This window comes from Terrapene carolina, unplaced genomic scaffold, assembly GCF_002925995.2.
Source record: "Terrapene carolina triunguis isolate 2854851 unplaced genomic scaffold, T_m_triunguis-2.0 Scaffold69, whole genome shotgun sequence".
Classification (NCBI taxonomy): Eukaryota; Metazoa; Chordata; order Testudines; family Emydidae; genus Terrapene; species Terrapene triunguis.
This window is the reverse complement of record NW_020664420.1, coordinates 53,376,279-53,403,661: the sequence shown is the minus strand read 5'-3', so window position 1 is coordinate 53,403,661 and position 27,383 is coordinate 53,376,279. Positions and strand designations below refer to the sequence as shown.

At 39.5% G+C, this 27,383-nt stretch overlaps 1 protein-coding gene across 1 annotated transcript in view; it reads right to left on the bottom strand.

Moving 5' to 3' along the window:
- Positions 1-25,306, bottom strand: part of LOC112111304 (endoplasmic reticulum aminopeptidase 2-like) — a 28,635-nt gene extending 3,329 nt beyond the window's left edge. Inside the window, exons 1-16 of the mRNA XM_026649177.2 lie at positions 24,727-25,306; positions 22,444-22,582; positions 21,440-21,574; positions 19,693-19,813; positions 17,464-17,618; positions 15,318-15,431; positions 15,095-15,226; positions 11,658-11,789; positions 9,540-9,608; positions 7,709-7,887; positions 7,527-7,606; positions 4,989-5,172; positions 3,202-3,358; positions 2,717-2,901; positions 1,530-1,694; positions 547-687 (exon numbers count right to left, since the gene is read on the bottom strand). Of these exons, the coding sequence (XP_026504962.1) occupies positions 547-687; positions 1,530-1,694; positions 2,717-2,901; positions 3,202-3,358; positions 4,989-5,172; positions 7,527-7,606; positions 7,709-7,887; positions 9,540-9,608; positions 11,658-11,789; positions 15,095-15,226; positions 15,318-15,431; positions 17,464-17,618; positions 19,693-19,813; positions 21,440-21,574; positions 22,444-22,582; positions 24,727-25,223 (2,585 nt within the window). The 5' untranslated portion in view covers positions 25,224-25,306. The remainder of the gene's footprint in view (positions 1-546; positions 688-1,529; positions 1,695-2,716; positions 2,902-3,201; positions 3,359-4,988; positions 5,173-7,526; positions 7,607-7,708; positions 7,888-9,539; positions 9,609-11,657; positions 11,790-15,094; positions 15,227-15,317; positions 15,432-17,463; positions 17,619-19,692; positions 19,814-21,439; positions 21,575-22,443; positions 22,583-24,726) is intronic.
- Between the last annotated feature and the right edge of the window lie 2,077 nt (positions 25,307-27,383).

Below are 27,383 nucleotides of genomic sequence, written 5' to 3'. Positions count from 1 at the left end.
GTGTGCACTCACTGCCTCAATAGCTTTTTTTATTGTTCCCTCATACTTTCTGGAATAGTCTCTCCACAATGTCTCTCCAAAATTTATTTATTTATTTATTTATAATGCAGGATTAGAGCACAACTTTTCATCTCATGGTTCCCTGAGTTTACTATAGTTCTTCTCTACCCAGTATCAGTGATTCTGAGATTGAAAACTCAATTAAGAAGAGGCATTACAGATGCTTGTTCATCTTTATAATAAAATTTTTCAAAATCAAGAAAAAAATTCAAAAGTTAAAACTCAATATAACAGAGATAGTCAGCATTTATATAGCACTTTCCATTCAGAGATCTCAAAGCTCTGTGCAAAGGTGGTTAAGTATTATCCTCCTTTTTCAGAGGGGAAACTGAGCCACGGGGCAGTGAAGTTCCTTGCCCAATGTAGCACACTGAGTCAGCAGCAGAGCTGAGACTAGACTCTATCACTTTTGACTCTCAGTCCTATGGCCTAAACATGCTGTTTCCAATAAAAACAAATCAGTTTTTGTCAGTTACAAATACTAACTTTTCTAGCAGTTTGCTCCAATTTTTCTTTACAAACTTCCATGCAAGATGTTGTCCAGCTGGATTTGTGCTGACACTATAGATAACTGATGACAGATCTTGAGTCTTGATAATATGTCCCTCCATTGCAAGCTCCAGCAACCTAAAGCATCAAAAAACATCCCCAGGAAACCAAGAAAAGGCTAGGTTATATATTTATATATGGATATATGCTAGCAAGTTTTGAAAGATCAGGCCTCTAATGTGATCTCAGCCAGGATAAAAAAAATGAAGTATTTCTTGGTTACTTGCACTTATAGGAAATTGTTTTGTGTAACTTCTCTTTTTCAGTTTTATCTCAAGCATTATGAAATGCTTCAAAGGCTCATAGCTACTGGCTCCCTACAACCTGACACCAGCTTTGAACACTTATTCCCTTGGACCAGTGGCTCGGAATAATAGGCCAGATGAAGATTGATTCTTCCTGTTCATTCTCTTAACTATCATATTATCATGATGGAAAACAGGTATATAGGGAGGTAAAAAAAGACATATATCCAGTTTGTGACTTTTCATAAGGGATTCATTTAAGGACAAATGGCTGCTATTATCTTCCTAAGAGATTTAGCATATCATGAGTCCTCTGTTGTTGTTTGCAGTGGTGTTGTAGCCATGTTGGTCCCAGGATATTAGAGAGATAAGGTGGGCAAGGTAATATCTTTTAGTGGACCAGCTTCTGTTGGTGGAAACAAAATAAAAGCTTGTCCCTTTCACTGACAGAAGTTTATTCAATAAAAAAATATTACCTCACCCACCTTTCCTCTCTGTCATACTCAGAAATCAAGATGTATACATAAAAAACAAGTAAAAACGTGTGTCAAGCAGCTACAACTTTCAGATGAGGAGGCTTTGACTAGCTCATTTTGAGATTCATGAGCACCAATTTAACTATACAGTGAAAGAAGAATACGTGAGTAAACAGTCATCCCATGTTACAATTCCTACCTTGTTAGTTTTGCACCATCTTTGCAGCTTGCCAAAGCTGAACAGATCTTTCCCTGTTCAGCACCAGACATGGACACTTTATATCTCTCCAAAAGAAAATTCCAGCCATCAGCTGTTTTAGATCCAACAGAATACACAGTCTCCAGGACATCAGAAGGAACGTTACTAAATAATCAAGAATATAAGAAATAGAGTTTTATTCAGATTTGTGATGTAGGGTTTTTAATGGCTGAATTAAAGTCAATTAAATGGCTGAAAAAGCAAGCCCTGATCTTACAATGGACTATACTGACACAGTATCAGAGGGGTAGCCGTGTTAGTCTGGATCTGTAAAAAGCAACACAGAGTCCTGTGGCACCTTTAAGACTAACAGATGTATTGGAGCATAAGCTTTCGTGGGTGAATGCCCATGCATCCGACGAAGTGGGCATTCACCCACGAAAGCTTATGCTCCAATGCATCTGTTAGTCTTAAAGGTGCCACAGGACTCTCTGTTGCTTTATACTGACACAGACCCTACTCCTCTATGGAGTCCACTTGAAATCAATGGAATTTTGCATGGATGCAGGGGTCTTCACTTGTAGATCCCAATGCAGGATCAGGGCCAGAGTGGGTCAATTTTTTCAAAACAGGGACTATACTTTCCTTTATGTTTTTACAGCAATTTGCACATTGTGAGTGCTACTCGAAACAGATAATAAATAAAATACTACTATTAATAATAATAACGAAGTGGGAAGAAAATATCAAACAGCTAAAGAGTACTTAGCCAGAAAAGGATTTTATGCTACTGTAATATAATGCCCTGGATAAGATGTCAACAATGGGGAACTGAGCCCAGAACCTCTGGATCTAAAACTGTGAGCTACTGCCTGAGCTAAGAAACTGTGGTCTGTAAGCTCAAAGGCAGTACAGATTCCTAGACCTGTGTATGGTCCAGCCAGTAGACAGGGACAGACAGGCACAATGAGTAAGCATGGGTTACGTGACAGTATGATGTATATAACACCTTTACTCTAGAACATAAGATTTTCTGTTACTGTTTCATTTCAGGAAACAACAGTTTCCTATTTAGTTTACAATAAATTGCTTTTTCTCCAAATCTTATGTTGGAGAACAACCTAAAAGTACGGTAAAAAAAAAAAACTAAGCAAAAAAGAACATTAGGAAGAATACAAATTATTTACGTTAAATTTCCACCCGATTCCATCCACTTGCTGAAAAGCTCATTTGCCTTCTGGACACAGGGAGGATATTGCAGGTCACATGCAAGCTCGAGGAGAGCAGAACGTAGCATTCTATCAGAGATGGAGCCCTCATCACTCCAGGTCTGCCTGTCAATCACCAGCTTAAAATGCTGCAGGATGTACCGCTGCAGAGAGAACATGGCACAGTTCATTTACAAGCAATGAAATCTGCCATCCTGAGCATATTCCAAAGTTCTAATAAAAGCAGTAAACTCTGCATTAAGAGCAGTGTTTCCATATTTCATAAGTGTATCAAAATATACATAATTATATTAACAGGTAACAGTTGTTCTAGTTACAAAGAAGGTGGTATCCATCTTTCAACTCTTCAGTGTCACCAAGAAGTGTCATCAAAACAAATACAGATTAAAATTAATGAACAAATACATGCATAAAACTATATGGTTAGATTCTTAACAGTGAACCTTGAGGCTTTCTGTGACATCGGAAATATTTCTTCTCTCCATCATGCGATAGATCCCTGCCAGGTAACCCAGGCCTTGCAGAAGTACTATGTTACTGGGTTCATGTTGGAGATATTGCGTCAGATCAAGAGCTCTATCCAGTGATAGCCTTCCTGCACTGAGAAAGAGGTTGTTTGGAATAAGTTAATGTCTTTCTAATGATATATTAAGGGAAGGAAAGGAGTGGCAATGTTAGTAGTAGTATTTGTTGCCTAAAGAGCAACACAGATGTATAGAGTGCTTTACAAAGCACACACAGGTGTATTCCTGCCACAAGAACCTTAGGATCTAAGGGCTACATTGTGCTCATTGCAACTGTATGTGCTGGATCCTTGTCTCCGGACTGTTTACCTGGATGGAGCCAGGCATGGGGGGAGAGAGAGCAAGTAGTGTTTGGACCCGGGAGAGGAGGGCACTGCCCTTCCAGCTGACTGGAAGAGTCGGGAGTATCTACACCCGTGCAACAGCGGAAGCCGTCTTTCACATGGGTTGGGCTGGCAGCACTCACCCTCCCACCCATGGGATCTGAAAAGGACAGGGTTTCCTCATGACCTGCTGTGGGAATTATGCTAGTCGCCCTATTTCCTTGGGGGCTGGGAAGGAATTTTTCTCTCATTGCCAGAATGGCCAGGGTGGGAAGGGAGTGGGCAGGGTTTTCTTTCCCCGCAGTGGGTCTGGGACACGGTGGGGTAGGGGGTTAGGTTATGATGTTGCAACACAGTACGTAAAACTTGTGGCAGACGTCCAGTGCAGGTACTCGTTATGGAAGGATACAGTCATTGGATAAAGTGGATTGGAAAAGGATTTAAAAGAAAGCATCCCTTAAGGAAGCCGAGGAAGGGGAATTTGCAGCTCCTATGTCTGGTATGGTGAGGAGCCAACCACCCTCCTTTTCTAGCCTTAATCCTCATATGAGGGGAACGTGGCAGGGTCCTAGCAGCAAGATAGCTGGGACCAGGTTGGAAATTACGTGGGAGTGATTAAAGAAAGAATGATGACCTGCACTGTACAATGTATTGCCAGGTACTCCCAGACATTTTAAGTGAATAAAGTTGCGGCCTCATTGAACCACATCCATTGCCCCTTGCTCTTCTTCCAGCGTGGTATGACTAATGCTTATGCAAGGGCATGAAGAATGAATATGCCAGAAGCCTCCCTTGCCTTGCACATCCCACCATTCTTTGCTGCAATCCCTGTGGGCAAAGGAGCGTGGGACTACTCCTTCAGGGCACCTACTGGGATGCAAATCACTTCAGTGCAAGCAGGGAGGAGACAGAACCTCCTTGTACATCTGTTAACAGTATCCCCATTCCCAATGTTCCTTTCAGGCCTCCTTTCCCCATTTTATATCAGCTAAATTAATGTCACCATGCATGACAGCCAAAGGGAAAGTCTTTTAGAAGGAGGTGGGAGGGAGAGTGGGAGACAGAGAAAGAAATTTGCACAGATCTCACTTGAAAAAGAAGACAACAGTGCTGCTCTGTGTGGAGACATCCCCAACCTGTAGATGTGTGCCTTGTTAAATATCTAACTATTTTGTGCAATCAAAGGCAAGGGTTCAGCTATATTAGTAACAATCAGAGGGTGGGTGATGAAGGAATTTAACGCAGAGAAGACAAATCCATCCCAGAGGAATTCAACTTGCAGGGAGGGAGATCCTTAAAATATCTGACCCTTGAGGTCATAGTCAAAGTCCTGACAGCTGCAAATTGTGCCATAAGAATTTTTTTTTAAAGAACAATTATTACCTGACTAGCTGAAATGCATTGTGGATCAGGTTGGCTCGGTCCTTGTAGCTGAAGAGCGTGTGGTTCTGATTCAACAGTTTAATGATTGTGTCCCATCCATTCCCTTCGTAGTGCACAATGTAATAGCCATTCATATCCACATTGAATTTTACCCAATTGACATCTTCTTCCAGTTCTATGGTATCTGAGAGCAGAAAAAGTTACTGAAACAGTTAAACATTCTTAGTGACATTCTCTAATGTGACCAAAAATACTTCCAGGATATCTAAACTTCAGAAAGGTGATCTGAAATCCATGGAAAGATTGCATGGTATTAATCCTCAAGCCCTTTTATTAGTCATAATTAATAAGTAACTGTCCAGATCATAAACATAGTTGAGCCAATTAAATCTTAAAGCCAGACATTTTTAGTGTACGGTCATAGGTTATGTTTCTTGTTTCATAAATGTTTTCTATAATTTTTAATAGCAAATTTCAGCCAATTAAGTCTCTGTTCTTGGAGACAGATGTAGATCCTTGCATTTCACCATGAATTCAGATTCCTGTATTGCTAGAGAGGTTGTACTAGTTAACAAGTTTTCAGGTCCTGAGTGCTTCATTGATAGTAACTCATATGAAGAAATAAAGGAGAAAATAAAAATGTAGCTCCATGTTGATTAGTAAGTGGGATTGGTGGGAAATATTACACTTGGCTGGTTCTTCAATGCCTTTGATTATTCTAAGTGCCTGTGACAGAGTGTAGGGTGCAAGCAGGTGAGCCTGCACTCTGATCACTCTGATATTAATTAGTTCCCCTAGAGAAAGCTGATGAGGTAATCAGTCAATCAGGCTGGCTGGTGGAGCCAATTACCCCAGGAGCCCAGGGTTGATAAGAACAGGCACAGGAAGGAATTGCAAGGGTGAGAGGGAGAAACAGGGTTATCCGAGCTTAGCCACACAGAGGTTCAGAGTCAGAAGACCTCTATTCCTATCAGACGCTGGTGGGAGGGCCAAAAGCTAGGTCAACATTTTAAATAGAACGTTGTATAGAGATTCTTGTGAAAAGGGCGGAGGGAACTTAAAATAAAAGGACACGGTGAAGGCAGTTTCTGCAGGGAGAAGGCAGGAGAGGAGCCACACCTGAGGACAATGCCAACTTGCAGCACTTCTCCAAAGTGAAGTAATTACAACATTTAAACTGAGCATATATCCGTAGTACCTAGCCCTCATCTATTTAAAATGTACTAATTGATGTGCCTTTGGTAAAGGTGCAATCAAACCATCATACAAAGTGGCCTGTCCAGATCTCCAGCTCTTGCGCAAAAGCCTGTGGGATGTGGCTCATGGGAAGTAAGTCTCTAAGAAATTCCCTCATGCATATTTCCCCATATCCTTACATGAGGAGGTGAGATTTGTGGAACAGGTCACAAAATCTACCCCTAAGGTGGATTGGCTGGAAGCCAAGTTCACATTCATGGAAACCCTTACACTCTGCAGCAGCTCTGGCCCCCAATCCTGATCACTTTTTTGGAGCCACAATATCAAGGACTTCAACTTTCAGCCAGGTGCTGTCCTTAAAGGGGAATTTCCGTTGGGGAGATGGCACCACAGAAAAGATTTACCAGATCATCAAGATCTTGTATAACAGGACCTAGAAATTCTCACAAACTGCACTATTGTGGTGGTAATTTTGTATCCTTGGGCACTTTTGACGTTTTAAAGTAACTGTAAGCACATCTGTTTTGAATTCTGTTTAGTAGATTAGAAGGTTTGGAAATTTTAAGATCTTCATTCAGAGGGGTAGCCGTGTTAGTCTGGATCTGTAAAAAGCAACAGAGAGTCCTGTGGCACCTTTAAGACTAACAGATGTATTGGAGCATAAGCTTTTGTGAGTATTTCCATTACATGCGTCTGACCAAGTGGGTATTCACCCACGAAAGCTTATGCTCCAATACATCTGCTAGTCTTAAAGGTGCCACAGGCCTCTCTGTTGCTTTTTAAAGATCTTCATTGTTGCTTTAAAAAAAAATTCTAAAATGATGCCTGTTCTAAAATGGTGGCTATGAAGGAACCCTTCAGTTTTCCCACCTGATCTACCACAATTTTCAATTAACAAAAATGTAGGCAACCATCCCAGTGCTCTCCAGTTCCCTATATTAATTGTTATGCTGTGGGTTTTCTGTGCGCTGTGCCCCATTGCCTTCAATGGAAGTTCTGCTTCATTAAAGAATGGAGAATTTGGCCCTTTCATAGTAAATAATTATGACAAGACCTTTTCCGAAGGGAAAAATAAGTTTTAAAATGTCTAAAAGAGGCTTTACAGAAAAGCAGACACAATCACCTTTTTAGTCTTCATATTAAAGATTTTCTAGCAATGTGAAAATGCAAGCAACTGCTATTAACAGGGATCCACTCTCCAGGAAGGTCCTGTATTTGTAACTATGCTGGGATCAGGGATTCTTTTTTAAATGAGAATTAAGGGACTACAGTATAAGCAGGAGCAGTATTAAGAAAGTATGTCTACAACACAAAACAGGACATTGACAAGTCAATCTATACCTGAGTGGTTCTTCAGTAAATGTCTTCCAATAGTTTTGGAGTGGCTTGTGATGTATGTCAAGGGAACATGCCAGAGGAAGCTAAAAAGGAGAAGAGAACAGTAAAATGACACCAAAATGTCAATAGGGTTCAAATATGTAAATCAAATTCTACAAGCATCATCAGCATGTGCCTGCACTTACCCAATCTGCATTGAGGCCCATTGAGGATCATGTGGGAAAATGCCTTTCAAGAAGCATTCTTGTCTTATTTTAATTCTCTTCTGATTTTGTTCGACAATAATCAATGGAATTCCTTTCTGGAGTGTCCATGTGTTCATTATCTCTGCGATATCAAAATGTTCATCAACATAATAGATATGCTGAAAAAAGTGCAAAACAGAAAGTTATTTACCCCAACATGACCTGTCACTTTTCAGATATTATCAAATACTACTCTGAAGTCAAAAAAGATCTTAGTCATTTGTTTTAAAATTACAGGCACATCCACAAAATATCTTAAGGAAAAAAAGACAAATATTTTAGCAGTCTTCAGGAAAATATGTATTTAATTTCAAGATAAATATAGCGAGACTGATTCTCCTCTCTGTTACACAGGTGTACATCAGGAGTGACTCCTTTAATCTAAAACCAGTGTAAGCAAGGGGTTCATTCATTGCATCCTTATCACGAGGCTCTTTGATGGCCCATTGAAAAGGCAGAACAAATGTCTCTACCCAAGAAGCAATTGTACTAGAGATCAACCTGGGATAGACTGGGTCTCCAATGCTGCCAAGATGACAACTGGTTCTGTAGGCATAACAGAACAGTGCTAGGTCAGGTTGAACACTCTGTTCTTCTAATTATACCCAAGCTTTATGCCTAACAGTGGAACAGCTGTTGGACCAGGTTCATCAGTACACTTCAGTTGCATTGTACCGCAAAGGTGATGCAAAACAGTTGTAAACTTGGATTAATTGGCCAAAGGAGCAGAGTAGCCACAGTGTATCAGTGAATCTGACCTAATACATGTTAAAAACTGAGAGCCACATCGTCCGCCCTTCAGGGCTGGTGGCCCAGAGCCCGCTGCAGGTGCCACTAAGTTTCACATGAATCTTGAAGAGGGACACCCCGACTTCTATAGCAGGTACACTGCACTTATGTGGCTGCCCAACGACATCCCCTGCTCAAAGGCAGATTTACTCCATCAGGGATGATGTTGGGGACACACCGAGAATGCAAAGTCTACTCTTGATTTGAGCACAGATGTGCTTCACCCACTCACAAGAAAAACTGGAGTGAAAGGTACAAACAGCAAATCCCCTGTACTTATACCCAAAGGTAACTGACTCAGTCAAGATACTAAAAAAAAAAAAATACTCTAAATAAAAATGGTGAAAAGTATATTAGAATTTTTTTTTGCATTTATAATCATCTGAAATGCTATCAGTAACACAAGTAAGGGCACTTTTTTCATGTGTGCGCACGCACACGGACTCTGATCTGATAGTTTCTTTTTAAGTTGTTGATATTTTCTAGCCTGCTTTCACAAGTGATCACAGCCATGTCAGGCTGTATAATGATGTTCTATTACACTCAGATTCCAAAGCCCTGGCTAAAGTCATTTGATGTGACGATATTTGACAGTGGAGCTTAGTGGGTCCTTTTAAATTGATTAGAAAGCCTTGTTGCCCTTCTGCAGTCTCATCCTTGTCTTTATTTCTTTGCCACTGCTGTTTTCCTTTTTTTTTCCTGACAAATTTAAGTATCTGCAGTTGTTTATTTAGTCAATTTTTTTTTCTCACAGAGATTGCCTCATGAAACACACATCCTATTTTTATAAGGGACCCAAGTGAAAAGCAGATATACAGTCTTACTCCATACTACTTCAGCACAACCACTATGTCAGTGAAGCGGACGCTGAAGTATCTGCTCAATAGAGATCTACATTAATGATTAAATTACAAGGATGCAACTGATTAGTTCTTTCTGTACTAGTCTAATAAAGAGAAAGCAGATAGCAATATGTACTCACTGCATTCTTAGCCACCTGACTTTTGCTGTAACAAAATTTACCAGAAGTGAAGTCCTCTTCTGAACATGTCTGTAAAAATACACATTTTCAAAACAGGATTAGCAAGTCATACTGAAAATACCATTTACTATAGTCCTGATTTCTTATTTCAATGTTAGCAATTGTTATCCAGCAAGAGAAAAATCTCAGCCAGTTACCAATACTTAAAAGTCAGTTATCCCTGAAGAAACATTCTAAAGCCTTTAGTAATACTTTGAGTCAAATTATCAAAACCTTCTGGTGAAATTGCCCCTAAAAAACATGAAATATGCCTCTCAAGTCATTTTCTGGTACAATCTGTCACATCCAGAATTTGCCCTTTGTACAACTGCTGTTTAGATCAGTAAATCACCCTTTAAACTTGGTCCCCCTCAAGTATTCACCCAACCACCAGCAACAGTCCCACCTGTGCAATTTTGATTTCTTTGATCTCTTGCCTAGAACTGTAGACACTATAACTCAGTGTTCAGACTGCCCATTTCCAGCTGCATAGTCCTGATGTTAAGTAGCAGGCTGATTCCAATAAATTTTTATGACTAAAGCTTCTTGATGTGAATAAACTTGACATTTCTCATAATCATATCTTTTAAAAAATGTTTAGAAGTTACTGACTTGGTTTTTGGATGTAATCTTTACAGACTTCACATATTTTACAGTAGACCATAACCAGTTTGCTTCCTCTTTTTTCTTTTTTTAAATATGACCTGGGTGTGTTGTACAGCCCTTAGGCTCAGAGTTCTCCTTGGACCCAGTGTTCTTCCGTTTGTACTGCACATGCCCTCACTTGTTTTCTACTTTCCATTAAGTGACTCACTGCTTGGCTAATAATACTCAACTCTATTATATCTGAGATGCTGACTTTTCCTGGTTTGTATGAATGTTGTTAGTTAGGTTGCAGAATGGAATATTGGGTAATTTTTTCTCCTTGAACTTGGTATATCCAATAGATGATGCTTCATTGTTGGGTAACCTTGTCTATGGGTTTGACCCCAGCCAAATACTTTGTTTGATGCACTTCCCATTAATGATTAGACTGTGAAAGCTGGGCTTTCATTGTGAAGTTGAGAGAACAAATAGATCCACGACCCTGTACATGTAACCATGCAAACAGAAGCATTAGGAATAAAAAACTCCATTAAAGTCAATGGAATTATACCAGGGATTGATCTGGCCACTGGACTAGATCCTTATCTAGTCAATATGGGCATAGCCCCACTGGCTTTGATGAAGCTATGCTCATTTACGCAGTTGAAGAACACGCCCATTATCTTTTTGTCATCGGAAAAAGTGTACAAGATATGACCTTTATTCTATCAAATGGATTATTATGCTAAGGTTGCTATTACCTTTGAGACCTAAAGTCTTATGATCATTTCAACAAAGTCACATCATAAACTCAGCTGATGAACTGCCCTGCAGTAATCGTTTGTACCCATTGCTAATTCCTCCACATTTGAAATCATTCCTTGCACAATAGTAGTTCCTATTGTATCAAATGATGTATGGAGTTTATTATTGCTCTACTAGTCTTTAGGGCATCACCTCAACTCAGCTGAATCTATTTAATGAAATGTTTTGCTCCTAATATTACAGTTCACATTGTTACATATACAGTGAAATGTGTCTATTTGTTCTCCCAACTCCACACTTACAACCTAATCCCTCAAGGCGCTGACTTTGACAGGAATTAGTCACAATCAGTATGCCCTTCCATTCTGCAGCTCTCTTCTCTCTGAGTTTCTGCCAACATGCCTCTCAAATTTTAAATCTATTTGTATTTTGTAAACATTTTCTCTAAGTCTCTTAAAGATTTAAAAAGCCCGTTTATAATGACTGACTTTCTGAACAGCTTCACATTGAGACTGAGTGCAAGAAAGTCACTGGGGTGTGAAATTCACTCCGATGCACAAAGACAGCACAAGAGCTACACACTATTTGTGTCCTCAAAACAAGGCTTAAATGGGATTTAAACTGCACATAGACCTTGTGCTAGCTGTCAGCATGGGGGTAAGTTTCACCCCAGATGCATATGTATAGGAGTGTGCTTTATGTTATCTAAAATAAAAGAAGGGGACTTACATTAGCCAAGCTGTTCCAGAGATCATTATTCTTTGCATTACTATAACTGTGTTTCTTTAAGTAATGAATTATTCCATTCTGGAACACCTCTTCAGTCAGAAAGTTCCGCAGCATGTGCAGAATGCAAGCCCCCTGCAGATGATTTGACACAGTTGAATCAGCATATAAATTCCAGCTGCCTTGAAATAGCTATGACTATGTTATACAACAATGCAAAATTGTTAACACATGGAGAATTTTGAGAACATAAAAGGTGAAAAGTCACCAAGATGAAAGGCCACAAGTTATTTCAAGATGATGGCTGCCGACTGTAACTAAAGCACAGAGAGTGCAATGAGAATAGGAGTTGTAGAAAGCCCCAAACACACAGAAGCACTATGGTTCTGATGGGTGGAAGGACAGCTAAAGAGAAGGTATGCAAGGGGGATGCTGCATCACCTGTGTATGGAAGAAATGGACTTGGCACTAGATCCTCCGAACCCAGTGTTTAGGGGAGGTTTTGAGGCAGGTGAGGAAAGAGGTGCAAACTTGATCAGTGGCTCTGTATTTAGGTGGAACTAGTGACCACAAACCCACATGCAGCAGGTGCATAAGGGACTATGACCATTATTCTAACCCAGATGCTAAAGTAAGTAGCTACAGATCTGCCTTTGCCTCACGCATGGGCTTGAAAGGTGGATTTTGTCCTTCCTCAGCTCCCATATAGCTCCCTGCAGAAAATAATTTCCCCTCAGGGTTAAATTTAGTGCTGATTTATGCCACATTCACCTCCATGGACTTCACTGGGATTGGATGGAGTGTAAATCAGCACAGAATGTGACTCCCGAAGTAATATCTGACTGGACTTAGTCTCCCTGGCCAATAAAGCGGAACGAGTTGTGACCTCAGATGAAATTATGCATCCTGCCTGAAATAAAATGCTTTTGGTGATCAGTCAAAAGGAGTTTAACTAGAGTGAGAAAAAAAAGGAGAAAGACAAACCTGATGAAAGGCTGAGCAACAATCTAAGCAGAGATAAAAATAAATACACTTGCCAATTCAAAATTATACTTAAAATTCTGAAAAAGTGTAATGCTGACAAGCCAGCATGTCAGGGCCACAGACCAATTCACTTGTGTGTGAATATCAAAGAAATGCTAAGTGCACCAATTCACTCAAATGTTAATTTGGTTAAAAGGAAATGTGAATGATATTGTCTTCACTTATCTGTAACCTGTTGAATGCTACTGCATTATATACATTCCTGTACTTAATTAACCCTAGATCAAAAGTGTGTGTTAATATTAAGATGAGAATTTACTTGATGAAAACTAATGAAGGATTGTTTCGGGCTATCACATTGTATTTACATTATGTCTACCCATCACACAAAATTGGAGCCTTGTAAATGTAAAAGATTGGTAACTTCAAAGCATGGGTCGTTGTGTTAGACAGTGGAAATTCACAGACTCTTTGCATTTAATCAACAAAGGAAGAGCCCAAGCAGTGAATGAATACACCTGCCAGACTGCCTTCCATGGAAAGACACTATAAGAATGGATCCAGGGATCGATTCTGTATCTCTGAACTGTTTTGGATTCTAACAGGGTGGAATACTGAACAAGTGGGCAGAGATCTTCAGAATTACTCTGGGTAACCCTGAGGAACTTTTGGAAACCTAGCAGATTACTACAACTCTGTTATCATTTTGGATTTACAAATTTTGACTCACCTGTTAATGTATTTTACCTACTTTAACCTCTCAATAATTCTAATTTCTTTTTCTTAGCTAATAAACCTTTAGTTAGTTTACTAGAGAAATTAGCTGCCAGTGTTGTTTTTGGTATAAAATCGAGAGTATCCATTGACTGATCCTTTGGGATTGGGAGTAACCTAATGTGAGATGATTTTTGGTTTTAATAACCTTTCATCACAAAGTCTAGTTTGTCTGGGTGGCAAGATGCACTGGAGAGCCTAAACGGGCTGTTTGGGACTCCATGGTGAGTTTAATACAGTAATCCAGGAGTGCACATTTGTTACTGGCTTGATGAAATCTAATTACAGACTATGCTGCCAGTTTGGGGTGTCTGCCCTGTTTTCTGACAGTCTGACCTGAACTCACACTCATAGCTGTGAGCTACTTCAGAGAGCGTGACAGAGAGATTTTGTTCTTTAACGTAAAAGAAATCTAACAATGTAACAGGACATTAAAGAATTCAAGCTGAAATTTGATCTTCAAGCTTCCTATTTTGCCTTCGCTTTACCCAAATGTAGTCCCTTCTGGCCCCAAAAGTTTAAAATATTTTATGGTGATTTTTACAGACAGCCAATAGGACATGTCCTTCATTAAGATGCTGTGGGGAAGCGTAACAGGGTACGCTGAGTCAGGAGCTGCTGCTAGCTCTGTTCCCTTCCCCAGGAGCAAGTTGGGGAGCTGGCTGGGAGAGTGTAAATCTATGTAAATAGCACTACAGGTGGTGGCCTGCTGTGGTGTGGTCAAGGCCTGAAAGGACTCCCAAGGGGCCCACCCCTTGACAGGAAGACATTAACTATATAATCTTGTAAATTGTTCAAACAGCTGTCCCATGTAAGGTTACTATTTTATTAGCTAATTATTTTAGTTTCTTTCACAGTAGACAGATCATAAATTATAACCATTTAGAATAATTTGGCCAAGCATATAACTGTATTATGACAACTAAATGCAGACCAACTATAACACTCTGGTGTGAGAAAATGATAGATTTTAGAGCATTTGGAACTAAAATGTCACCACTCATTTTTTCCCCGTAGTATCAGCACTTTTTCTCTCCAAGCTGTAATTTACACATAGACAACGAGATTAAATAAACAAAGTACTTTAGTTATTTTGACTGTTATAAGATGATTTAATTAAGAATGTATAGAACAGATGAGAAACTACAGATGGAAATTCCATATTCACTATGAGAAATGGAGAGAAATGCTGAATTCTTTCTCTCTATAAACTTTAGAGCACAATCCTGCAATGTGCAACTCTCTTTGAATTACAAAGCACTGCATACCCCAGTTACCAGTGGAGTCATTGGGCGCTAAAGGCAAGATTGAGTCTTTATGGCTCAGTCCTTTACTCACCAAAGTGATCAGACATTTTGACATTTGTTACAATGGAATAATACCAGGCTATTAAAGTGCTTTTAGTCAAAAAATGAATAAGGGTGTGATCTTGCAAGGTGCTGCCCTTCTTCTGGTGTCAGTGGAAGGTGAGGGTGCTTAGCATCATTCTGGAGGGCCCTACATGATTTAGTTTAATCCTAAATCCTGCCCCCCCCCACACACACACGTTTTGTTCTTTTATAAAGGCAAGTTGTTAATATTATTTCAATGCCAAGTTTCCTGTCTATGCTGCCCGTAACATTATAAACCAGTCATACAACTCAAAACAATTGCCATTACATATGAATATGAAGCAGATTTACCTTGTCATATGACACAGTATCAAACATTTCCTTGATCTGTGTTGGGTTTTCTGCTTTTGAAGATATGGGGCGGGATGAGTTCATAGAGTCTCTTCCCATTGCTGCAAAGCAGGTACCTAACAAATAATCATTCTGGAAGAGTAAAAAGATGGTAATTGTGTATTCACTTCAGGAAAACCATCTTGAATTATAAATGAAACAGGCTACAATTTACCATACATACCACTTGCAACTCTGGGTATGTGGCATCAACAGATATAAATTCCATGTATCGAGCAAACCCTTCATTCAGCCAGATGTCATTCCACCATTCCATGGTAACAAGATTACCGAACCACTAAAAATAGATTAAAATATATTTTCAGAAACAGATAAAGAAGATATAAAGGAATTAAGACAAATGGTTCATCAAGAAATAAAATGTTCATTACTGGCTCCCAGACAGAGAGGAAGGATAAAGAACTTTTTCCAACTAAATCAATAACATTACTTCGGCAGTGAGTGTTTTAAAAGATGGAGGTATGTCTGATTTCCAATTAATAGTGAAACATCTCTTCTCAGTCACAAAAAGTTGATAAGTACATTAACAATAAATCTATCGACAAGGCCAAATTCTGGCAAGTGCTGTGCCATGTCCGGTATCCCAACCCTAGTCTTCCCCTGGGACAGGATCTAGAATTGGGCCATTTCTTATTACCTAAAACAATGATCCTACCACTCAGGAAATCACTCTAGGCATTCAGAAAGCTATGCCATCAGTTAGCAGCGAAAATCATTCTCTAACATGTGGCAATAAAATGGATGAGTGCAGTGCTCATCATTACTGTGTGTTGTTCATTTATCACACCAAATTCTTAATCATCAATTTCTTTTTATTTAAATAAATAATAAGGGGAGTATATTGAATATGGTATACTATTAGGAAAGCCATTACAGGACGAGTACTTGAATCTTTTTTTGAACATAAATGAATGTCACCGGCATTCATCTTTAGAATGTTTCACTGGTTTTATAAAAAAGTGTTCGTTAAAGGCCAAACCCTGCTTGCCTTACTAGCATGAGTAGTTGGTTTAAAGTCAGTGGGACCACCCTCAGGAGAGTAAGATTTGACCCAGAGTTTAGAAATACAGTAAATAAGATATTTAGTAAAGTAGCTTATGAGATATATAGATATTTTCAATATGCTAGCTCAGGGGTTGGGAACCTTTCCGAAGTGGTGTGCCGAGTCTTCATTTATTCACCCTAATTTAAAGTTTCACATGCCAGTAATACATTTTAATGTTTTTAGAAGGTCTCTTTCTGTAAGTCTATAATATATAACTAAACTATTGTTGTATGTAAAGTAAATAAGGTTTTTAAAATGTTTAAGAAGCTTCATTTAAAATTAAATTAAAATGCAGAGCCCCCCGGACCGGTGGCCAGGACCCGGGCAGTGTAAGTGCCACTGAAAATCAGCTCACGTGACACCTTTGGCACCTGTGCCATAGGTTGCCTACCCCTGTGCTAGCTCAAACAAATAGTTAATTTCTATATCTGCTATAGAAATTAACAGTTGGAAATCTACACTAGTCCTTAATAAATCAAAACCAGACTAATTTATGAATCAATAGAAAATCAGTTTTTAATGTCAATGCTTTGCCATACTGTCATCAATTAATCTGAAGCCTCTTGATGAATCATGGTATTAATTCCTTAAAATGCAGTTCTACTCTGCAAAGTATTCAGAAATGGCAACTTCTTACTCAATATACATGCTCCTTGTGTTCAGAATCATAATTGTTTACTAAAGTGGCAAATATAAGGGTTTACAACTTTTGACACCTATCAGTATTGCAGAGCCAATATAGCTAAGAACTGGATTCTCTTCACTGATGTACATTATCATTTCAGAGACGAAAAATGTCTGTGTGATTATATAACAAACTGATGATTCAAGAGATCTAGCTTCAATTCCCACCTCTGCGACTGACTTTTTATGTGATCTTCGGCAAGCAACTTTAAGCACCGAACATCCAAATTTCACAATAACTTCAAACAGAGTGTGGGTGCTGAGTGCTTCTGAAAGTCAGGCACTTAACTTCTGTGTACCTCTGTCCCCCACTTGTTAAGAGAAAAAAGAAGCGATAAAACTTCCCCTATCTTATAAGGGTTCTGTGTGAATAGTTTAATGTTTGTAAAATGCCTAGATGGGGGCCATTTTATGACTGGCACACTAGAGACAATGTACATGGAATCCATAATGCCGTTTTTACAGAGCCAATTTTCAGAGCAGAAATACTTAACAAACAAAAATGCTGTTTTGATTAATATCTATAACATATATCCATGTCCTGATGGACATGCACAATAGCCTATCCAAACTAGACTACCTGATGAGCAAGTTCATGTCCTATCACCATGGTAACCCAAAGTTTGTCAGAAGCTGAAGAAGTCTCACGATCATAAAGCAGAGAAGTCTCTCTGTATGTGGTCAGGCCCCAGTTCTCCATGGCTCCTGACTGAAAGTCAGGGACAGCAACAAGATCTGAAAAGCAGTTGAACTTAATATACATTGACATGTGGGACATTTGAATCATTGCTCAAGTCTAGTAGAGGAAATACTAAATGAAAATGTCTCCACTATTGGTTTGATTCAGGTCCCACTGAAACTGGTGGGAGTCTTCTATTGACTTCAATGGGAGTTGATCAGGCCATATGTGAATAGGTAACATGACAACCACATACTTAAATCTCTTCCAGCTACCAGAAATGCTTTGATGGTCTATAGTTTTCAATAGCTACAGGAACTAACTTTCACATACAGAGGAAGTACCTCTTTACAGTGCCTCCTGCCACCAAAAATTATCAAAAGTGAAGTATCTTCCTGGTATTGTATAATTTCTCTAATGTTATCAAAGAATAAATGCTGCCAAGAGAAGCAAGCCTTGCTCAAAGAGACTATTCTGTAATTGTTAATCTTTCCAAGAGCGTGGTAAAAAGAGGATTTGGCCACTGTAAAGTAACTACTTCTGTTTATCACTTTTTTAAAAAAATGGATTCCCTAATTTACCAAACCAAATATCTAGATTGATAATTAGGCAAAGCATCCTAAACCATCCCCCCCAAGGATCCTCATAATTGTTTAGCCCTAAGAATACCATTTGCAATCACTTCCCACATTTATATATCTCTGGTTCAGATATATAAATTAATAAAATAAAATAAATATACAAAAGCTAGGGAAATTTTGGAACTAACAGGATGCAGGTTATACATCACTGCTCGAATATTTTACTTTTGCTGTATGCCTTCCCTCATTTTTCTGTATGTTTATTTCGATTGCAAGATCTTCATGGCAAGGATCTCATTTTCATACTTTTTAAGCAAAGCACTTATATAGGCTATATGTGACATAACACACTCATGTATTCACACCCTACTCACTATTGTAATAATCTTTGTACACATGCCTTGTAAGGTACCATTTGAAAACTCATAATTTGGTGGTCAGTATGGTCCTGATAAAATATGTGAGGCGACATTGTTTGTGAAGTTATGAGATTCTCCTATATGATGTTATTAACATGTTCCAAACCTGACAGCCCTGCCCAAACATAAGTTGGCAAACAGGTTTGTTCTAAACAAAGGTATGCGTGCTCTGCTTGTTTACTGCTTAAATGCAAGTTAGAATAATCAAATAGGAAGGGAAGACAAAGTTCATACAGGTGAAAAAAACAGCAGGGAATATTTTTCCACATATTCTTTTTGGCTCCTGGTTCTCAGCTGGAAACGTTTTTAAGAGAGGAACTGAAACTATAAAAGGAGGAACAAATACTCGAAGGCACCTCTCTCTCTCTCTCTCTCACTGCCTACCGCATTCACTGTACTTGAAGAGACAAAGGAAGCAGGTGTTGGAATTTGGGGGAGGGGTCATGACCTACAGAAGTTGGTCAGCAAGGCTGCTGAAAGTATGTGGTGAGAAAATCTTGCTTTGAATATAATTTGTTAAGTTAGGCATTAATAAGCGTTCTATCGTTATTTTTCTTGTAACCATGTCTCATTTTTATGCCTCATTACTTGTATACACTTAAAATCTCTCTCTTCGTAGCTAATACACTTGCTTTATTGTTTTATCTGATCCAAGGTGTTCAAGTTGACATGTCTGAGTAACTCCATTTAGGACAACAAGTTGTGCACATATTATTTCCTTAAAGGAATAATGGACTCAGTATATTTGCACTGTCCAGGAGAGGGCTGGGAAGTATGGGATATACGTCCCTGGGGGGAAAACCAAGACTGGGCGTGTATTGGGTTCACCCTGTGGTAAACTAAGGCTGGTAATAGCCAAGGTGTGGCTGGGTGGCTGCAGCACTCACATAGACATACTGGGAGTGACTTACATGCTGGAGTCTGTTTGTGAGCAGCAAGGCATTGTAAAGGGCACCCTAGGTTACAGAGCAGAAGTGACACAGCTATTCATTATTCTGGATTGTACCCTGCTACGCCACACTTTATAAATAAAAAGTAACAATAAATAAATAATAATGGGCTCAAATTTACTTACCATCTTAGAACCTCCTGTTTTATTGAACATTAAGGCATAGGTTTCAGCAAATTACCTTGTTTTGGGAGAGGGTAATAGATACCAAAATATTGCTCATAGAATTCCAATATCTTTATGGCAGCTTCCAGTGCATAATGAGCTTGATTCAGTTTCTCTGGAGTGACATATACTGACACCTGTTGAATAAATACAATATATACAAATACATGAAATATGGCTTAAAGTACAATGAAGCAGTTGTTTGGTTGCTTTTCACTTCCTTTGAATTTAGGTTTAAGAATGCAAAATGCAGAGTAAGAACTATGGGCTGGATCCACAATGCATTAGGCATTGTGACTGTCAATGTTTCAATGCATAACTTTTAGCCGCCTAGAAAAATCACTGGAACAACAATGCAATACACAAAGCCTGAGTTAGGTGCTTAGGTTCCCTGTATAATAAATGGGGAGAAATAGGTGCCAAAGAATGCTATTTACAAAAGCCAATATACTAGGCAGGGAGCCTAGGAAAGGGGTGTATTCTAAGCCCACCCTTCTCACAGAGCTAGGCACCCAAGTTCAGGTTGCAGGGAGGCCTGCATCTGTAACTTATAATGCCTGCATTTGTAACTTTCACTCCATGCATCTGAAGAAGTGAGGTTTTTTACTCACGAAAGCTTAAGCCCAAATAAATCTGTTAGTCTTTAAGGTGCTACCGGTCTCCTTGTTGTTAAAGAGTCATTAGGTGACAGAGAGAATTACGCTGTAGCCTGATGATTAGGGAACCCACCTGGGAGGTGGGAAACCTGAGGTCCAGTAATGCTTCAGTAACTAAGTATTTATCCAAAGTGAGAGACTGAGGGAACCTGACATCAGAATAGCCGATAACACAGTGGATAAAGTACTCTCCTGAGAGATGTGGGAGACCCCTGTTCAAATCATCTCTCTCACTTGGGGAGTGGAAGGGAAATGAACCCAGGTCTCCCACATCCCAGTTGAGTGCTCCAACCACTAGACTAAAAGTTATAATGTGGGCAGTGGCAGCACCATCTCCTTCTTGTGCCAGATTTTGAATGGGACCTGATCTGGTAGCATGCCTACTAGATTGGGCCCCACAGATGAGGTGGGTGCTCCTCTGCTTATCTTATCTTAATGGTTCATGCATCGCACAAAGGCTTAGGCGGGAGACAGACATACAGATGCTTAGAGCGAGATAGCAGTGTGCATGCCCAGAGGCAGAAACTTCCGCATCTAGGGGACTTTTACAGTGAAAATATAAGCAATTGAGTAAGTTTAGGCACATACAGGGTTAGGAGGCAGTGAGCAGTGGTTTTATGGATTGCAGTTGTGCCTAAAACTGGGATTTAGGTACCTAACTACCTTTGTGGATCTGCACCTATGCCATCTTGCTATGGCAAGATGAAGAAATGTCTACCTGTCCAGATCCCATGAGCAAAATATGCTGCACTGAGAACACACCAATAAATAACCAACTCTTCATACCTTCTTATCCACTTTCTACATTTTCAGTATAGCTGGCAAGTGTTTGATGTGGCCTGTTGGTTATTTTAGTTGGGCAAACCCTAGATTTGATTCCTAAAAGTTCAACAACGGTTAGTACCATTGTGTAGGCAGCATGCCCAAACTGTTGGAAGGTAAAAGTTACTTGATTTGCATTGCACATTGCTGACCCTTTTAGCCAAGTAAAGAGCACAGGTTCTGAAAGCAAGTCCAATTGTTAAGTTTGGGTGATCTATGCTGGCCATGGAAGGAAGGGAAATGGATGGTTTCTCAACTGAATATATAATCATCTTTAAAACCTACCTTAATTCCAGATGAAGTTGTATGACTGACTGACTGGAAATCACTAACTATAAATGCTACCAAGTAGGTGCTCATTTTTACACTCTCTGCAAAGTGATCTTCAAACAGGTCGTTGTCTAGCTTTAGAGTCTTTACCTAGAAAACATGAATTGAGACAGACCACATATACTCAGTTCTACTTCTAGTATGTAGATGCATTTAATTTTTCAATAAAACTGCCATTGTTCTTTGTAAAACTCTTCAACATATATTATCCAATGTGAAAGTTAAGAGGGAACTTAGGCAATCACTGGGAGATGGGGTAGATTACCTGCCTAACCTTCCTGCAGCTGAAGGACAGAATAATTAGAACTGGTGACTAAAGGACCAATTATCAGCTCAGATATTTTTTATTTTTAATATAGGACAGAATAATAATATAGGATTTGCCATACCGGATGATCAGACTATTGGTTCATCAAGTCAAAGTATTCTTCCTGTGACGATAGTCCATACCTAATATTTCAGAGGAAGGCAGATAATTTTTGTTTGCAATATTCCTTCCTGCTTTGCTAAATTCCTTCCTGTCCCCGTTAGAAATCAGTTTATGCCCTGAAGCGTGATTCATACATTCAGATTTTAAGGCCATCTATTCTGACCTCTTGAATAACATAGGCCATGAGATTTGATTACTGTTATTTTAGCATGTATAATTATAGATGCTGCTAAAGAGGTCACAAAATTACCCTTCCACTGTATCTGCCTCTGACAGTCTACAGCAGTGAATTCCTCAGGCTGATGCTGCATGAAGAATTATTTCTTTGAATTAGTTCTATGTACCCCTTTATTCTCCTATTATGGACAATGTAAAAACAAGGGACAAAACAACTCTTTGCATTATATAAGGAAACCACAGGCCCACCTTATTTGGTCTCATATAAACACATGAATAGCAACCACCAAAGAAAGGAAGAAAACATATACATGGGTGCAAAGCACTTGAGGATACGACTGAAAAAAATCACCTTTGGCATATTAGATAGTGCACTATATTGCCCATCCCTCCGAATCTTTATTGTATAATTTGCCTTAAAGGATGGTTCGTCAAAACATGGGAATGCCATGCGGGCTGAAGTAGGTTCAAAATGAGTAGAAGCCAACAATCTGAAAGGACAAAGCAAGTAGCAGAATTTTCAAGAAAAGTGTTTTTTTTTTACCAAGGTAAATTACTAAACCAAAACTCATTCGACATTCACTTGATAGCCTATAAGTAAAATTGCCTGGATAAAGGAAATCTAAACAGTAAGGTAGCCATAGAGACTTTTCTAGGCACTTAGTGGGTGCTGTCCTTGAGGCACAATGGCCCAGATCCTCAATAGTATTTAGGCATCTAACTCCCATTGGTTTCAAATATTTTCCCATTGATTTCAATGGGAGTTAGGCACCCATATACCTTTGAGAATCCTGTCATTTGTTGTAACTGGATCAGGGGAAAACTGTATTGTAACTAGGTTCTCTGACCATGACAAAATCCAGATACCAGGTCACAATACAATTGTCCCCTAGCAAAGTTACAAAATGGTTAAGTCATAATAGAGAGAGATCTTAACTATGTATCCATGCTGCCACTGAAGCGAGTTTTGATTCTTCAGAACAACATGTAATCTGATTAAAGAGACTAGGTGGGTGAGGTAATGTCTTTATCTCACCGATAGAAGTTGGTTCAGTAAGTAGGGCCCTACCAAATTCATGGCCAAGAAAAACTCATCACAGACTGTGAAATCTGGTCTCCCTCTGTGAAATCTGCTTTTTTGTGTGCTTTTACCCTATACTATACAGATTTCACGGGGGAGACCAGCGTTTCTCAAATTGGGGGTCCTGACCCAAAAGGACGTTGCAAGAGTGTTGCAAGGTTATTTTAGGGGGGTCACGGTATTGCCACCCTTACTTCTGCACTGCCTTCAGAGCTGGGCGGCTGGAGAGCGGCGGCTGTTGGTCAGGCACCCAGCTCTGAAGGCAGTGTCCTGCCAGCAGCAGTGCAGAAGTAAGGGTGGCAATATCATACCATACCAGCCTTACTTCTGCGCTGCTGCTGGTGGCGGCTCTGCCTTCAGAGCTGGGCTCCTGGCCATAAGCCGCCGGTCTCCAGCTGCCCAGCTCTGAAGGCAGTGCTGCTGCCAACAGCTGCACAGAAGTAAGGGTAGCAGTACCGCAACCCCCCCTACAATAACCTTGTGACACACACCCACAGCTCCTTTTTGGGTCAGGACTCCGACAATTACAACACCGTGAAATTTCAGATTTAAATAGCTGAAATCATGAAATTTATGATTTTTTAAATCCTATGACCGTGAGATTGACCAAAATGGACTGTGAATTTGGTAGGGCCCTAACAGAAATTGATCCAATAAATGTATTGATCCAATAAAAGATATTACCTCACCTAGTCCCTCTCATATCCTGGGACCAAAATGGTGACAAACTACGGCATAAAACATATAATTACAGAAGTATAAGAAAAGTGAAGATTCTCTTATTCTGTTCACTCCTTTGGAACAATTAATTAGGAATGACTTATAAACTCTGACAGACATTGGTAACTCCAAGATGCTTATACAAGCGCATAGTGGAAGACTGTCCCCCCCTGAAAAGTTTATGAAGATGTTTGCACCCTTATCTATAAAGAGTAAAATTTTTTAAAGCGTCTAAGTGATTTAAGAGCTTAAGCCCCATTGATTTTAATTAATTGCCTCTCAGTGATTCTTGACAGCTGACTTAAATTTCCATTGATGACACTGCAAATCTCACACTAGAATCAAGATCAGATTATGAAACTGAAATCTATACTCTAGACAACATATTCACTGTACAGAATGGAGTAGTATTTTACCCTAAAAGTGTATTAATTGAGGTTGATATAGTAATCAGTTCTTATAGTTTCTATTTAAATAGAGCTTTAGAATAATTGTTGGTTTATACTGTTGCTGTATTTTTTCTTTTCTGACTTCATGAAAAAAATTAAGAATATTACATATTGTTAATCTTGTTCATAAAGTCAGAAAAGAAAAAACTACAGCAACAATACAAACCAACAATTATGGTATGGGAGACATTATTACATGAAGAGAGTGGAATACAACAATAGCAGTATTAATGTACAGCAAACAAAATAAAACCCTTAGAGATAAAAAGTCAGCATGTTATTAAACTATTATAGCATTATTTTCTCCAGTTTAAAGTACAAGAGCTTTATATTGAGAAGACCAATATAACAATATGGTATGAAGTCTTTTGTAGCCTTTACTTACCTTGTTTGACCATCCTTAGTTTTGTAAGTACTTTTATAAAAGCCATAGAAACCGTCTGAAAGATTGGCAATATAGTTTATAGAGAGGAAATACTTCTTATCCACCAGCAATGGTTCAGCATATAGAAAGGCAATTTGCTCATGGGGTGGGTATTCCAAAACTTTCATTTGTTTTAAATCTGCTTGGGTCTTTCCATTTTCCTCCTCAATAGTTGCACTGGTGATTTCCAGATGTTTGCTATGTAAGACTATGGTGCTAGTTTCATGTACCACAGTGACTTCAATCTTCACAGATCCTATGAATATTAATGAAGTCAGATTCGGGTGAATTAGAAGGTCATAATGGACTGGGAGGATCCAACCAGGGAGCCTTAATTTATTCCATGGAAATGGCTGTCCATTTGTTGCTATAGGAAAAGATGTGTTTTCAGTGCTTCTTTCTCCATTGAGGGCATAATTAATTCCAACAAAGTTCAAAATGTGTAATAGCAATAGCATTGCCACTGGCCACTGAAATGTTGTAATTGTTTATAGGATTTGGTATTTTAGCTACTTCAACATTTTATTCTAACAATCAAAAACAAAAATGCATATCTTCTGTCTAGCGGAGAATTTCTTGACTGCTTATCCTGAAAGGCAGAAAAGGACCAATATGAGGACTCTATATATGTACAATCAAGTTATTTGGGACAGAAGCTGACTTATTTTAAAAATGTGTTAACATTGCTCTGCCAATTAGTAGGGATTTTACCCATCACGGACCCAATCATGCAATCTAATCCATGCTGGTATAGCGGTCTGCCAGCATGGATCTGATTGCAGGATCCAGACCCATGTTTTTAAGTATTTTGTTCCATGTTCGGGTGAAGGCATCATTAAGGGTTGATTTTCAAAAACTGTGATACTCAGAAGTGTGTGCAACTGTATGTATATTTATCACAGCTATGTGAGAGTGCAAGGTATTTGGGCTGGTTGTGGACTGAAATGTACAGCAGGCTACTTGCAAGCTTAAAAACCTGATTGCAATCATGCTAGCAGTATATGTTCATTTTTGAAAAACAAGCCTTTATTGTGAATGAATTTTTTGTGCAACGGAGGGGGAAAAAACCCCAATAATTCTTTAAAAGTCTGTTTGGCTCTTCCTGCTTTGTTTTTGCTTCTGTATTTAGCACTGCCTTACCTGTGTTTAAACAATGCAAGATTAAAATAAGAAATGTTGGGTTCCTCCAATTGTGAGCTTGGATGAAGAAAAGATTTAGCATCCCCTCAGCAGCCATGAAAATGAAGATGCAGCAAGCAGCCCTGAGAAACCAAGTAGGGCCCTTCAAAACAACCCAAATTCAGTACCAGAGGACCCAGTGCCACAGACCAGGCTGTGCATTTCAGCAGCAACAGAGAGCCAAATGTCAGAGATCAGGACCCCTGCAAATGATGCTGTGATGCCCTAGCTTGGGTGCAGACATTTTTCTGCCTGAATGAATGTCAGTCAACCACCGAAGAAATTTTAAGAGCTTTGCAACTCAGACACACGTCTGGCTAACAGCTCTGGTATGGAGCTCAGCTAAAGAGAAGAGTCAAAGACACTTGGTCAAAGAAACCTGTGATTTGATTTAAGATACTTTATAATTAAGGCTACAATTTTTTCATGGAGGTCGTGGAAGTCACGGAATCTGTGACTTCCTGCGACCTCCGTGAATTCAGCCGTCAGCCGGGATCTGCAGGATCTCCCCACCGCCCGCTGCAGCAGGGGGACTCCACAGTTCCCCATGGACATTGGAGCCGGTAGCCCCCTGGAGCTGCCAGCTGCTGCGGGCAGTGGGGCCGCAGCTCCTGGATGCCGCAGGCAGCAGAGGCCCCCCATAGCTCCTGCCCAATGTGGGTGGTGGGGGCTCCCCGGAGCTCCCAGCTGCCACGGAGGGTGGGGTACCCCAGAGCTCTGAGCCGCCATGGGCGCTGTGGGTACCCTGGAGCTCCGAGCTGGGGGACCCTGAAGCTTTGAATCCCCACAGGCAGTGGGGGCCCCCAGAGCTGGGAGCGGCCCCTGTAGCTGCCCAACCTCTGCAGGTGGTGTGGGGACCCCACAGCTGAGCGCCCCATTTTGTCAAGGATAATTTTAGTAAAAGTCAGGGATAGGTCACGGGCTTATGTTAATTTTTCTTTATTGCTCATGACCTGTCCGTGTCTTTTACTAAAAATATCCATGACAAAATCTTAGCCTTATTTATATTTATAAATACAAGATATATAGGTTAGATAAAATTGAAGGCTCAAAACTGCAAAATCACTCTTAGAAGCACAAATTGTACTTAAAATGCCCAGAGGACAGAATACCAATCAAACTGTGCACCAATGACCCACACTAAAAATCTGCAACCAATTCAGTTAAACATTGTCTGTTGGTTACAAATCATCAGGGCCCCACTTTTAAGCTTCAGTACCTGGCTGTTTTTAATTTGTTTTCCAGAATGATAAAAGTAAAACTATTGAAATTATGTTTTGTACTTTTGCTTGCAAAAGTTATTTTAATGTGAAGCTGAGTGAATAAAGATATCTCCAGTTTTACATATGTATTATTATTTTTCACAGTTTCAACTCACATTTTAAATTCATTCATTTCTGAAAGACGTTTTGCAAATAGTTACAAGTTAGCATCAGGAA